Source organism: Staurois parvus, unplaced genomic scaffold, assembly GCF_062004578.1.
Source record: "Staurois parvus isolate SC_StPar_1 unplaced genomic scaffold, SC_StPar_1.0 ptg000022l, whole genome shotgun sequence".
NCBI classification, from domain to species: Eukaryota; Metazoa; Chordata; class Amphibia; order Anura; family Ranidae; genus Staurois; species Staurois parvus.
In genome coordinates, this window is record NW_028317818.1 from 183,571 (window position 1) to 199,691 (window position 16,121).

Sequence of the window (16,121 nt, forward strand, 5' to 3'; positions counted from 1 at the left end):
AATCTAGTGTAAATGGAGCCTTAATGTTTTTCTTACAGTATGATTCCTGACTGTCAAAATATAACTTTCACTTTCCAGCTGTCAAAACGGGATTAAGTGGTCTTCATTTATTGCTATACTTGCCAGGCAGGATGCAGTCTGCATTTTTCTTGGACAGTATTTGAAAACATTGCTACTACCATCTCACAGGTGTACTATGGTAGGAATACAAAATGCTCTGAAGCAGTGTTCCACTCCTCTATACATTTGGCTTATTGCAGTAATAATCAGAATTTCCATAACCATTTAGCTACCTATAGATTTGGATATTCGATTCATAACAGTTTAAAAAGTGTGATTTTTACTGAAGGTAATCACTGCTTATATATTTTATCATAAACATTGACCAGGTTTTCTTTATTCAAGTAAAAAAGAAAATCAAATATACAATTTATTTTGAATTCCAACCTTTATTCCCCTCCTTCAGGACCCAATCTCCACAAACACTCAGCATTAAATAAATACGTGCACATTGCATGTCCAGTCTTTCATAACAGTATCCTCAGCCTGGAAATGCTGCGCCGGCTTGATCAGAGATAGTATGTTGTGGACACTCAAAGGGCCAGACAATAGTCTACAGACCATATAGCTGCCCTGGCCCAAGGATCCTCTGGCTGTGGTCTCCATGACGGAGTAGTTATTTATTAAGAGACATTGATTGCAATCCTTTGGCCGCTGCTCCCGTTGTATCTTTTACTGTAAAAAAAAAAAAAAATGTATGTGTTAATGTAAACTTGCATTGCTAAACTTTAGATTCTGTCTGCGGATGTCTGCAGAGGCTGCAGTGCTGTAAACGAATAAAAGGTATACCCTGGATTAGCTGTGCTACCATACCAAGCACCCCAGGCAGTAAGAATGCTTGTTACTGTAAAGGGACATTTTTTTTTAACTTGTTGGAAAACTTTCCTGTGACAAGATTCTGATCCTCCATTGTTCTATGGAGACAGCTGAAAAATTCAATGTACCCTACATACCACTGTCATGGCAGGTTCCGAGTGCTTTCTGAAGGCATTCAAGGATGGGAACATCTCATTGCCTGTTGTTGTGAAGTAGATGCATGGTAACATTTAGATTTAATGTTCATAAACCTGGCTGGCCAATAAAAGCTGGGTACACAAAGATACTTTCTGAATTTTGATCTGTGCGTAGCCCATCCGCAACCCCCCCCAACAGCTGCAGCGCTGATCACTGTATTTTGGACAGTGGAAAGTCCCTGCTGTCAGAATACAATGTCCTAATGGGGGGATGCAGGAATCCATTAGTTTTTTTTCATTCAGTCTGCTGGCTGTGTACCCAGCTTAACTGCTCTGTGGAGGGCAACCAAAAGAACTGCAGCTCCCAATGTACTTCTGGGCCGCTCAGATGTAAGAGCCGCAGACCCCACAGACAAATTAGAAGAAGGGTTTGGCCGCACACCGGAGAAATGATGATAAAAGTACAGATAATTTATTAATCCATGGAAGGACATAAATAACACCAGGGCATAGCTGGTAACGCGTTTCACACAATCACGTGCTTACCACCAGACAGACACCAATGCTACAGTTGTGTCTCCGCTTCCCTCTGCTCTTGGCTATTCACAAAATGCAATATGGGGTTGTGCGGTTTGTGAATGGCCAAATGAGATTTATTATGGTCCAGCCATGACCTCTTTACTTGTAGGTTGCAAACTTATTAATTCATCTTTCTTTTTAAACATAAAAGGTCCAACTCACATAAAACTGCAGTGAAAAATGAGTGCAAGCAATGGAAATAAACTCACATTTCTTTTCTTCCTCCTTCTTTTTTGCTGCCTCTTCCCTCTGTTTCCGGATGATTGCTAAGCGGGCCAGGTCAGCCTTTGCTTGGTCTGTTTTTCCTGCTAGATGCATTTTCATATAACGTTCTTTTGCCTTCTGTTTCTCGATTTCCTCCCTGTTTGGCAAAACAGTTATGCTATTAAAGCAGAACTCTTAAGTACAATCTGCATCTAGACTTCCCACATAAAAGGCATGTGGACACCGATGGGCTGCATTTTGATGAACAGTATGTAAAATGTAAAGGAAAACAAATGTAGCTCAGTCACCAGCACCAAAATCATCCACCAAAATCTTTGTTCTGCTTAAAGTGATCCTGTGCTTTGCCCATGCAGAGCAATGCAATAGGTTTACTCAAATGTCACCCATCCTCGCAGCATGTACTTGCTTTCCTTTCCCACTTACACTGCTTCATTTAACCATAAGGAGCAAGATGGAAAAAAAAAGGAAGTATTATTTAATATTGTTTAAAGGGTAACCCCACTTGCATGGGAAAAACAATTAGCAAGTAAAAAAATAATAATAATATAATGTATACAATTGCAACTCAAGTCATATTGTAATTGAACGTTAGAAAAAATGACCTCTTCTTTTCAATCAGCGGCACTGTAATTTTCTGTAAAATGCAATCCAATATGGCTACCTGGTGGTGTTCTGTAAACAGACTGTGTACAGAACTCTCCCCGAAAATGTAATTTCCTATTTGTGTGATTGGCTGTGATTTTTCCCAGAAATCTGCACTAAGATACATGTCAGATTGTTGGCACCGCCCACAACAAAAATTTAGTTTTTGGTGAAATACTTCCTAAGGAAAATCACGTCTAAAAAGGATGCAGACTTTGCCAGTTTCCTCATTATAGCCCTGCAGGTGCAGCAGCTGATTGACAACTATAAAATCACTCCCATACAGATTCATTTTGCACATGGACACTGACAAGCCATTTCTTCAGAATAACAAAAAAGGTAGGAATCTGCAACAAAGTTTATTAAAATCCCTGCAATGTACATAGATCATCCAGTTGGAGCTTACATAGTTCTGAAGTCCTCCCACTTCTATTTCACAGTGGAATATAAATACAAAGTACAAGTTGTGCTCCACAACTTCCAGTTAACACAGCACTAAAACTATGTTGTTGACTCAAGTGTTGAATGCAGGTTCAAATTAAGTAAAAACCACTTCAGAAAGCTGGGGTATTTTTTGGTGCAATGATATGAAACTTGGTGAAATAAAAATTGGGCAACAAGAAGAAAGTGCTGAAAATAAATACTTCAGATAAGGGAAGGGGTAAGAAAAAGTGGCACACATTACAGGTTTTCTTTTACTACTTAGAATGTGGTAATACAAGTCTGATCTGCATAAACATAGCTGCAATAGTGTATTAAAGAAAGTTTCTATGAGAGCCTGTGGTGTCCAAAAACAAAAACACACCAAAATAAAGCAATAAATGCATATGCACACACAAAAAAGTGCACTAGGGTGTGTCATATGGTCCCCTCCCGAAGAGGAAGGACCTTTCCTTGACCCCCTGGGGTTCAAATCTCCTGACAGGGCACACTCGGTCCACCTGGCTAAAAGAAGCAGCGAACCTCTCTTCTCATGATCAGCCAAAACTGACCAGGAGAACTAGGTAAGAGGCCTTCCTAAAAAAATAGTCCCCCACAAAGCCAGGGGAGGAAGAAACCTAAAGGCCATGCATCCTCCCCCTAGACCAGGGGTGGGCAAACTTTTTGACTTGAGGGCCGCAATGGGTTCATATATTGGACCCGGGGGCCGGACCAAGAGTAGATGAATGATGTGTATGTGTCATCCATAGTAAGTATAGTAATATTCCCCCATAGTAAGCATAGTAATTCATCCCCCATATAGTAATTCATCCCCCATAGTAATTCATCCCCCATATAGTAATTCATCCCCCATAGTAATTCATCCCCCATATAGTAATTCATCCCCCATAGTAATTCATCCCCCATATAGTAATTCATCCCCCATATAGTAATTCATCCCCCATATAGTAATTCATCCCCCATATAGTAATTCATCCCCCACATAGTAATTCATCCCCCACATAGTAATTCATCCCCCCTATAGTAATTCATTCCCCATATTAATTCATCCCCCATATTAAGTCCCCAAGTCCCCCGTGTCAATTCACTTACCTTTGCTCCGCGCGTTCCTCTCGCCCTGTTCCCGCGCCATTCCGGTGTAGCATGAAAATCTGTCTCCTATGAGGATCTGTCCCCCTCGACGTATCTACGCATGTGCCAGTTTCAGGCATTAGCAGCTGATCGGCGATCTCCGGCACATGCGCAGATACGTCGAGGGGGACAGATCCTCATAGGAGACAGATTTTCATGCTACACCGGTCTTCAGGGCGGACTGTGAGAGGAGCCTAGCGGGAGCCTAGCTCCGCGGGCCGGATTAAAAGGTCCGCCGGGCCGTATACGGCCCGCGGGCCGTAGTTTGCCCATTGCTGCCCTAGACATTGGGGTAGGCCCTTAGACTCACACCCTACTATCCTGTAAGTGGGAAAAAAATATGCATCAAGTACACCTGGAGAACAAATAAATGAAAAACTAAAAAAGGTGTCCATGCACATATGAGGTGGTATAAAAGTTTCAAGACTAGTTTTGTAACACGCTAACAGATGGCAGCACAAGGCTAGATGCAGTGTCACAGTGAGCAAACGTGAAATTCCATGTGAAACTGGGCAAATCTGCCAGAGACTTTTGACATGATTCAGAAAGTTTACGGTGCTGCTGCAATGGGTCAGTCAAGCTGTGTTGAGTGGCAAGCGTTTCAAATGCTCAACCCCAAAAAAGTTGAAACCATTCGGCAACTTGCTGCCATTGTCAGTGTGTCATATGGAACAGTCCAGGCAATCATCACGTGTGATTTTAGAATGTTCTGTGTCGCTGCAAAGTTCTTCCCCAGGCTGCTGACCCCGGAGCAGAAGGAACACCACACTGAAGTCTGCCAAGAACTCCAGTAGAGTGCTGTGGATATCCCATCCTTCATGTCATGGATCATTACCATGATGAAACTTGGGTGTACAGGTTTCACGCAAAATTTCACGTTTGCTCCTTATTCTAACTTGCTGTCCATGATGAAATAGCACACGTGGTAACGAACGTTGTCAAAACAGCATCAGTTACACAGATCCTAATGTACACAGGATGATGACTTTTGGCACTCTGACTTATGAAGACCAATGCTCCCTGTGACTGGGCCTGCGGCCTTGTGCTGCCATCTGTTGGTGTGTTACAAAACTAGTCTTGAAAATTTTTGATAACACCTTGTACAAATGGCTAGGCCTTGCGGCCTGGTAACAAAAGTTGTTCTGGTCTCAGTCAAAAGGCCTAGCCCTGCCAGCTCTAAGAACTGAATGATCACATGACTTCTGATCACTTGGTCAGCTTTGTGAACAATGACTGTTAGTCACCACTCTCTGCCTATCCCTCCAGTGTACACTGTAATGCCAGGATGTTGGAAATTTTCTCTTAAGCCAGCCATAGATGGATCGAATGGTTCTATCCATCTATGGGCAGGCTGGGTATCGATTGACTTAGGTACAACCAGCATGTTGGATTTTTAGCAATGGGATTATTGCCAGCAGCTATTGCCGCTTGCAGCAATCACCATGTTCTCTCTTCAGGGACTGCTCCCCGCACCCCTTGGCTGGGAGAACACAATAGCTCCTCAAGAGGGATTCCCCATCAACACAGCCATGGTTACAGGAAAGAAAATCACAATCTATGGCCTGCTTTATTTTCTGTCTAGTTGAACCATCACCACTGGGACAGTTAAGTGCAGAAAAATAGCTCCAACAGAGCTGCTAATAGCAGTAAAACCCAATAGTTCTAATCCTTTCCAAGTCTATCAAAATTCTAAAAAAAAAACAAAATTGTTTGTACTTTGAAATATAAAATTAAAAGTGAAACACAGAGGCTTGAAGTTTAATGTTTTTTTTTTTAAACGGATACACACTGTACTTTTTTTTTTGCCAACAATAAATTATTAAAAGGAACACGAGTATTCCTAAATTCCTATAGGTTATCTAAAAAGACTGCACAGCAGTAATCACTTCCCTTCAGGCAGGAGCTCTCACGCTGAAACTTTAGACTTCAGTCCATTAATGTCTCATTCACAAGGGTTTACTGATCCATACAACCATGCGAAGGGCTGTATTCACCCATCTGGGAATGTGCAGGTGATCATTGCCAGCCTGTTCAAACCAATGACAGATAGGCAGCTGTATGGACCAGGATCTCCTAGTGAATCCCTAACTGTATATCCGCGCAGGACCAAATTCCCAGATCCAGACACAATCTGTTCTAAACACAATGTCTATTTCTGGGAAACAAATGTTAACAGTAACATAGATAACGTGTTAATGTGTTCAAACATAAAAAGTAGCCAACCAAAGCTGTCTATAGCTGAAAATATAGTATTTTAATTTATAAGAGCTGTCACTTGCTAGGGGATCATTGTCTAAATATCATCATAAAACAGAATAGCAGAGAGTGATTCGGTATATTCATGGTAATATCAAGGGTCTGATCTGCCACCTCTAATGTCCTACACTCTGGAAAAAAGGGTCAGTAGGAGAGACAATAGAACCAATGACCCCTGTGGTATACCAGTTAGTTTGTGAGAGCTACAAGAAGATATAGGGAGACTAGACTAGATCCTCACCTGTTACCCCTCAGAGATTTGTAGAGCATTCATGAAACAGAGATATTAGGGAGCTTAAAGTGGCACTAAACAATATTCTTATTTCCAAAAAAGATCCATACACATCCGCTTCTTAATACTTAACCTATTTTTGATTAAAATTGTTTCTTACTACAAACAGCCATCTGCTAGCTGTAACTGCCCGATCTCAAGAGTCAACTGTCTTCGGGGCTATTAAAAACTATGCGGGCAATATTGTACCTACAACTGAGTTTATCTTAAAGAGCTTCCACAATTTCTACGAACACATATCAATTCAAGGTCACAACTCCCCCCCCCCCCCCATCCTTACAGTATCTCAATTTTTGTCTAACCTACCTGGAACACTCTAAACTTAAAAAGATTAGACAAACTTAGGATGGAGGCCCCTCTGACCCTGGAGGAACTAGAAACAGCTATATCCCAGATGCATGATAAAGTCCCAGGACCAGACGGCCTACCAGGCAAAGCTTGTAAGTGTTATGGTCAGATCCTTTTGCCCAAGCTCTTGCAAATCTTTGAGGAGATGTATACCCAACATCAGCTTCTATGTGTGAGGCTACCATTATAGTGCTTCTAAAACCTGGGCAGGACCCACTCCTGACTGAGTCATATCACCCGATATCTCTTTTGACATCCAATGCCAGGGTTCTGGCAAAATGTATTACTGAGTTGAAGTATAAGTAAAAGTGAAGGAAAACTATTTTTTAGTTTTTGGATAGAGTGGAAAGGGATTAGAACCCCTGTAAGTTTTGTTTATTGCCGTCTGTGCCCGTTAGGGAGATTCACCCTCGCTAGTTGTCCTATTTAATCCTACCAATAAAAGTGAAAGTAAATAAAATCTTCTTAATTTCCTCCTGTTTCTGATCTGTGCAGCCCATAAAGTATAAAGTCACATGTGTTGGCATATATACAGTGGTAAATGACACTCCCCTCCTTCCATCATGCCCTTCTATTGCTAAACACTATGGGGGTGGGATATCGTATGCCAGAGGTAGGCAACCTTTCAGAGGCTGAGATCTACCTGGAGAACATGGAGGAAAGCAAAGATTCCCGGGGATGGGGGGAGGGGGTTACTAAGCCACGCCCTTAAAAAAAAAAGCAAAAAAACACACACCACAAAATCAAGTTCCAAAAAAAAAAAAAAATGACATCAGTGTCACAGTAATGTGTCTTCTGCCCTCCTTTCACATCATCCCTTCCCCACATCACCCCCCACAGTAGTGTCCTCTACCTCCCATAGCAGTGTCCTCTCTACCCCCCTCCTTCCACAGCAGTGTCCTGTACCCCCTCCCCCCACGGCAGTGTCCTCTGCCCCCCTCTCCCAACAGTAGTGTTCTGTACCGCCAATGCAGTGTCTTCTGCCCTCCCCAGAGCTGTGTCTGTACCCCCCTCCCCAGAGTAGTGTCTTCTGTCCCCCACAGTAGTGCTCTGTACCTCCCCCCCACCCCAATATAGTATTCTCTAGCCCCTCCCCCCGCAGCAGTGTCCTGTACCCACGGCGCAGTGCCCTCTGCCCTCTTCACATACACCCCCCTCTCCCCACAGTAGTGTCCTGTACACCCTAATGCAGTGTCCTCTGCCCCTGCACACCCCCTCCCTGTAGTTTCCACTGCTCCCCCCACAGTAGTGCTCTTTAACCCCCCTATGCAGTATCCTCTGCCCGCATCACATACACCCCCCCAACATATACACACACACACACACACACACACACACACTGTAGTGTCCTCTGCCCCTCACAGCAGTGGCCTCTGTTGCTCCCTCCACATCACCCCCCTATTTGTTTTGTTTTTTTATTTTATTTAAACTTTTATTTGATTTTCCAGTACAGAAAGTACTCCACCACATTTGCAAAATATTTCATATATACATATTTCCATTTAACCCAATATAACCCACCCACCCTTCCCCCAACCCATTTTTCCCATCCACATCTTCTTTCCTAAACTATATCTTCTCTCATATCTATCTATCTATCTATCTATCTATCTATCTATCTATCTCTGATGCTGCTCTCTCGGATTCTCAATTAAGGCTCTCTCCTGACTTCTAAGCTTCCCACTCAATTTTGACCAGTTCTATATATCTATCATACATATGAAATTTCATCCAACTACACCACCTCCATCCTATAGATATTTTCAACTCTATTTATCCATTCGTTAATTCTTCGTGCTTCAGGAACCTGCCATAACTTGGGAATCAAACACTTAGCCGCACTAATTAAGTGATAAAGTACTCTATTTTTATATAATTTTGCTGAGGGCTCAAAGTGATAGAAAAAAACACCTCCACAGATCTCTTTGTACAGTTATCCCACATATTTCCTGAATGTATTGGATTACTTCCCTCCAGTAATCCTGTATTTTCGGGCAACCCCACCATATATGTGCCATTGTACCTCTTTCCCCACATCCTCTCCAGCACAGAGGTGAACTATTTGTCTGTGAGCTACGTTTGGTGTAATATACCATCTAGTTAAACATTTATAGTTCATTTCCACCATTCTCATATTTGTCACCTCATGTGTTAATTTGAAAACTTTATTCCATTGCTGTGCATTCAATTCTGTTCCAATCTCCTTTTCCCATTTTTTCAAGAACCCTGGAGGATCAGTTCCTTCCGTAGCCATAAGGATCTTATAAATCCTAGAAGTAACACGTTTTGGGGTTATTTTTTCATTTAACAATTTTTCAAATGGATACATGTCCTCCAATGTCCTCAGTGGTTATGGGAGACTTGAAACAAAATGGTTTAGTTGATAAAACCGCCACTCATCATATGTGGTAAATAAATCTTTTTAAAATTTTGAAAAGTGCGCAATTTCCCTTCATTTAATATATCCTTCAAACGTGCATTCTTATCCTTTATCCATTTCCCAAAAATATTACCCTTTCCCGAGGGGAAATACTCGGTTCCCAACAAGGGAGTCAATAATGAATTATATTTCCATCCTGTTTGACTATACATTCTATCCCATATACTAAAAACTTTCCTGGTCAGTGAACTAATGTTAACATCCAATGTGCAAAACTTATGTGGTATCCATACAATCTTCTCTAACTGCGTTACTTAAAATCCCTTCCATATTTACTCATTCTTTCCCTTGTGAATTAAATGTCTAATCTACTAATCGTGATAAAATCACTGCTAGATAGGAATTCCTTACGTTGGGTAAGCCCAAACCCCCATTCCCTTTTACTCTACTCAGGACCTCGTAGCTGATTCTCAGTTTCTTTTTTGCCCATATAAACTTAGTAATTATCTTCTTTATTATCCTGAAAAAAAGACCCTGGAAGGTGAACCGGGAGCATGTGGAACTTATACAAAATTTTTGGCATTATCACAATCTTTACCAGGATTTATGCGTCCTATCCAAGAGGCTCCTCCCTTTGAAAGTCTCCTTAGCGCTTCCTTAATTTCATTTATTAGGGGGATATAGTTTGCCTGATATATACCATTTTATTGAGGGGGTTAAGTTTACTCCCAGGTAACCGATTTCCTTTTCCCTCCACAAAAATGGAAACTCTTTTTGTAGACTCAACTTCTCTGAGGTTGATATTTAATATTTCTGATTTTACAGGGTCTATTTTCAAGTTTGATAGCTCATCATACTGTGTTAATACTCTCATTAAGTTAGGCTACGTTATTCTAGGTTTAACAATATAAAACATATGCAGCTACCTTATGCTCCACTTCACCTATCTTTATTCCCGCTATATCTACACACTTCCTTACCCTCGCCAGAATAGGCTCCAAAAAAACAGTACAAACAACAAGGGTGATAGGGGGCATCCTTGAATAGTGCAGTTGTGCATTCTAAAAAAAACAGAGAGCGATCCATTAACCTTAACCGCCGCTGAAGGGCTATTATACAATCATTTTATCCATTTTAGGCCCTATTCCTAATTCCTCTAGTGTATCAAACATAAATCCCTAATTAACCCTATCAAAAGCCTTTTCTGCATCTATCGATGAGCGTATTGTCGGCACTCTCGCTCAGCTCTTTGTGCAGGAATCAAGCATCTCAAACCATTATCCCTACCTTCTCTTCCCGGGATAAAACCCACCTGATCTAGATGTACCCATTCCACCTTTAAGACCTTCAGACTCGTTGCCAGCACCTCAGCATATAGTTTAGTGTCTATTTTTAATAATGATATAGGCCTATAACTGGCACACTGTAAGCTATCCTTCCCTTCTTTAAGAATAAATGTTATATGAGCTTTCAGTGACTAATCCCTCATTTCCAACTCCTCCCCCAGTGCATTCATATATCTACACATTTTAGGGACAAGAAGATCTCTAAAACTTTTAAAGTAGGCCACTGTGTATTCATCCGGCCCTGGGTTTTTACCTCCCACCGTGTTCTTTAAAGCAAAGTTAATTTCCTAATAGGACTCTCAAGAGTCTCTAGTTTTTCTTGAGCTAATCGTGGCAACTTCACCTCACTTAAATATTTCTGCCTGATTCTTTTCTTTTCCTCTTCCCTTTTATTTTGATAATCACCGCTCACATCATAAAGTTCACTATAATATTTTTGAAACTTATTAGCATGCAATGTTTCTCCTTTCCCATCTCTAATTTTTTCTATAAAAAGTTTGAATTTCTTACTCTTTAACCTTCTCATTAAGTATTTTCCAGGTCTATTCACCCACTGGTATCTTTCCTTTGAGACCCTATTAAATATCCTCCTCAACTCTTGTTCCATAAGATCTTTTAACTCATCTCTTTTAAGTATTATCTTCTGATACACATCTGTTCCTTTCTTTTTTTTCTATGTAGTGGTTATAAAGCTCTTCTGTCACCATCTTTATTTTTTTTCCTTGTTCCTTTCTTTTTCTGTTCCTATCGAAAATCAGTATTCCCCTAATATAAGCTTTATGTGTTTCCCAGACTGTGGCCACCGAGACCCCCCCCCCCCCCCAATTGTAGTGTCCTCTGCAACCCCCTCCCCTCAATGCAGTGTCCTCTGCCCCCTTGATAACAACCCCCCCACCTCCCCACAGAAGTGTCCTCTGCCCCCCTCCTCCCACATTAGTGTCCTGTACCCCTCCCATCCAAAGCAGTGTCCTCTGCCCCCTTCATATCAGCCCTCCCACCGTAGTGTCCTCTGCCCTATTTCCCATAACAGTGTCCCCTTAAAGCAATGTACTCTGCCTTCCATCCCCCAAAGCAGTGTCCTCTGTCCATTTTTCATCACAAACCCCCTCTCTCACTGTAGTGTTCACTGTTCCCTCTCTAACAGTTTCTCCTCACATACACATACACACTGTGCTGTGTAGGAAGCACTTCCTTCCTGCCAGCATGTTTACAGTGGAGATAAGGAGACGGCATAGTGCTGGATGGAAGGGGGAAGTAGGATATGCTGGAGTTAAATATTTCATAACAACAAGCTGGGGATTGAGGCACTCCCACCTCCACCATCCATCCATCACTATGATGCCTCCGACTCTCTACACTGCAGAGAACTTAAGAGTGGTGGAGGCTGGGGAGAGGCAGAGTAATCATGATCCACCAGCCGGCTCCCCACAATCGACAGCTTGCCAACCCCCGTAGCATCCTGAGTTATTCACTAGGAAACTCACAAGAACACCTTAGTTTTAATGTAAAATCAGTAATAAATATATACATGTATCCAATAGCAAATAACGGAAAAAAAATTGGAATAAAGCTGCCACGTTACGATTGTGATACCAACCACAAATAAACATACAACATAAGCAGTGCTAAATTCCCAAATGAAGTGAATCCCAACTTGATATAAACGCATAAATATAAGTAACCAGTACAATAATATGCAACAAAGAATATATACTGATATACTGATAACAAAAACTTGTTTTACATGAATAATCAACTATTATTCAAAATCAAAAAAGCGCAGAAAAAAAGAAAAAGAAAACGTCCATATAAACAGATCATATAGCCAAATAAAAATTTGCAAAGATGAAAATCTGTATGAAACAGCTATTGTGCCACTAGCTGTGTATCCACCACCATTAAAAGGAGCCTCTTATCAGATGAAGTGGACCATTAGATTATAAAATGGTCAAACAGCGCTCTAGATCATCCAAATCCCAGGAAGACTTCCAGCTCAGTATGCACTTTCCTTCCGGATCACTCCACCACCATTAGTGGTATACCATAGGAGAATAAAATCTGTATAATCCCATGGTGAAGTATATACAAATATTGTTTATTAAAATGCTTGTGCAAAGAAAAAAAACCCCCACAATTGGTAAAACAGATGCAAATAGACAAATCTCCAGAGTATAGCTATGCAGCCACACAATTTGCGAATAAAAAATCCAACGAAGCAGGTTTAATCAGCTGTGCTGGGCTCCAGGCTCTGGCCTGCATGCGTGATGACATCACGTTGTAGCCACACCCTATGTGTTTTGTCGGAAACGACGTCGTTGGGTGACAGGTAATAGTTATTATACCGATAGTTGATTACTTATGTAAAACAAGTTTTTATTATCTGTATAATTTGTTTTATTGCATATTATTGTACTAGTTACTTATATTTATGCACTTATGTCAAGTTGGGATTCACTTAATTTAGGAATTTAGTGCTGCTTTTTGTTATATGTATAATTGCCAATACTTGTAAAGCAAAAAAAAAGAGCCTTGGATGCAGATGTATGAACAAAATAAAAACTAGCGCCAATCATCTTAGACCCCACCTACACCATATTAATACACAACAAATAAACAACTGATTTTTAATAAAGATTTATAGGGAGCTGCAAAACAGTTTGATATTTATGATTTATTTTGAATTGCTCTTTTTTAGTCATTGGACTGGCACAGCAGCAATCAGGGCTGTGCAGACAAACTCATACTGTAGAAAGCATACAGAAGCAGAGTAATAGAAACCCTTCCCAAGAATCTTTCCCTGCAGATACCAAAGAACAGGGAAAAAAAACAAGGATTTAAAAAAAATTTATTTTCACGATATACAGTATATGATTTATTTGAACGAGTTAAGGCAATTAACACTTCTCTGTTCAGTATCAGAGCTTCCCTTGAAATAAGACATTTCAACTGCATTGCTGAATATAAACATTTATCCATGAAGGATTACAATAAGCATTACATTGGAATTACCTTTCTCTTCGTGACAGTTCTTTTGGACCTTCCAGCTCAAGCTGGGTGACCTTTTTAGATGCCTGTGCTGCTCGATTGGGATTCTCTATGTCAATAAGGCCTTCAACTCCTTTACGCTTTTGCTAAAAAAAAAAGAGACATATCGTAAAATATTTAATGTAAAATAAATGTTATTCATCCAAAAGTAAACTAACAAACACAAAAACAGAGTAGCTATGCAGTATAACTGACTATGGGTTTACGATGACTCATTTAACAAAAAAAAAAAGACAACACACACAACACAAAAAAAAAAAAAAACACGAAGAAGAAGAAGATGTAAAGCAAGTAGAAAAGCCTGCTAAGGGATTGAACAAATATAGTCACCATCACAGACCTGTAATTACAAACTACCCAACAAAGCCATAAAATTATGACCACCCACCATAACCCATCATGGACACCACTAGATCTCTGAAAGTATGCTATAATATCTGGCACTAAGCCATTCATATAAGATCATTTAAGTCCTGTAAGTTGTAAGGTGGGGCCTCCATGGATTGGACTTGTTTTTCCAGCACATGCCACAGATGCTCAATTAGTCTGAGATCTGGAGAACTTGGAAGCCAAGACAACACATTCAACTCTTTGTTGTGTTTCTCAAGCCATTCATGAATTCATAAGACCAGGACACCTTCTTCCATGGCATTATGCTCCCGGTACCCTGATCAGTCTGTGGCTACGTAACCCAATACACAACAAACTGCAATGCACTGTGTGTTCAGAGACCTTTCTTTCGGAACCAGCATTAACTTTTTCAGCAATTTGAGCTACAGTAGCTCTTCTATTAGATCAAACTACTCGGGCCAGCCTTCACTCCCCATGTAAATCAATGACCCTTAGGCCACTTATGACCTTATTGCTCATACCACTTTTGGTAGGTTTTGACCACTGCAGACTGGGAACATCATACAAGAGCTGTAGTTTTGGAGAGGCTCTGACCCAGTTATCCTAGCCATTACAACCTAGATGTTGTCAAAGTTGCTTAAATCCTTACGCTTACCCATTTGTTAGTGCATTCAATACAACTTTAGGGATATGTTCCCTTGCTAACGAATATATCCCACCAACTTTCAGGTGCCACAGAGATGATCAATGTTATTCACTTTACCTGTCAGTGGTCATAGTGTTATAGCTGAACACAGTATATTGTTGATTGATTTATTGTTACTGTGAATAAATTCCACAACAAAATTACAAACAATGGAGAAGTCCAACACAAATACAAATCACAACCAACTGCACATACACACATATTCATAAAAACATTTTACACAAACATCCCTTAAAATAGCAGGAAAAAAATTACCATTTATTACCTAACCTTAAATTCCCATTTACTGCCTGTGGAAAAAAAGCTCTCCCTGTATCTTTGTTCTGGCTTTAATATTCCTATATACTCTACCAGAGGGCAGCAACTCAAATAAGTGATAACCAGGAAGAAAGGAGTCACTCCTTATTTTCTCCGTTCTTCCAAGGAAGTGGAAATCATAAATTTCCTCTAGGGATAGAAATCTACAACCCACTATTGTCTACGCAGTAGAAATTATTTTCTGAAGAGCCTTCTTGTCTGCTACAGTGCAGTTTGGGTACCATACTATGATACAACACACCAATATGCTCTCGATTGAAGAGCGTTAAAAGGTCCATTCTTCCACAGTATAATCATTGCTGGGATTTTGATTCTCAGAAATATACAACCCCAGAAACCTGAAAACAGAGACCCTTTCCACACATTCAGCTTTTATAAAAAAGCAGAACTATTTCAGTCTTGTTCTTTCTGAAATCAACAACTAGCTCTTTAGTTCTTCCCATTTTCAGTGTTAAATTATTTACTGCACACCACCCCACTATCTTTTCTTCCTCCGCTTTATAACATTCCTTATCCCCACCACTGATACAACCGACTACTGTAGAATCACCAAATATAATAATGCTGTTTGTATGAGAGTGCAGTGTACAGTTATAGGCACAGAGCACAAACAAAAGAGGGATCAATACACAGCTCTGTGGAGATCCTATATTTAATAGCATATATTTAGTAACAAGATTTAACATGCCAACAAATGCTGGTAATATCTAGGCTTACCATACACAGTACAATCTCCCTGTGTAATCTTTGTACAATGAACTTTAGATCTATCCAACTATGTAATATGAGCACCTAGCTAAACTATTCAATCAATATGTATCCAGGCAGGCCCTTAAAAAACATACTTGTTGATAGATCTAGATGAGACTAGAATCAGATTGTAACATGTGTGATGAATTTAAAGCGCGTGTTCAGCCAAAACTTTTTTTTCTCCTTGTTTTAGATTGTGTGGGAAAGGGTTAAAGCCCTGTTGGGTTTTTACTGATATATGGGGTTTTGTTAGAGAGATTCCCCTTCGCTTTCTGTTCTGATCATGTTATACCAGACA

General features: G+C 40.4%; 1 protein-coding gene across 1 annotated transcript in view; it reads right to left on the reverse strand.

Moving 5' to 3' along the window:
* Positions 1-429: 429 nt before the first annotated feature.
* Positions 430-16,121, reverse strand: part of PDAP1 (PDGFA associated protein 1) — a 38,085-nt gene continuing 22,393 nt past the window's right edge. The window contains exons 4-6 of the mRNA XM_089691378.1: positions 13,663-13,784; positions 1,802-1,953; positions 430-735 (exon numbers count right to left, since the gene is read on the reverse strand). Coding sequence (XP_089547504.1) covers positions 677-735; positions 1,802-1,953; positions 13,663-13,784 — 333 coding nt within the window. The 3' untranslated portion in view covers positions 430-676. The remainder of the gene's footprint in view (positions 736-1,801; positions 1,954-13,662; positions 13,785-16,121) is intronic.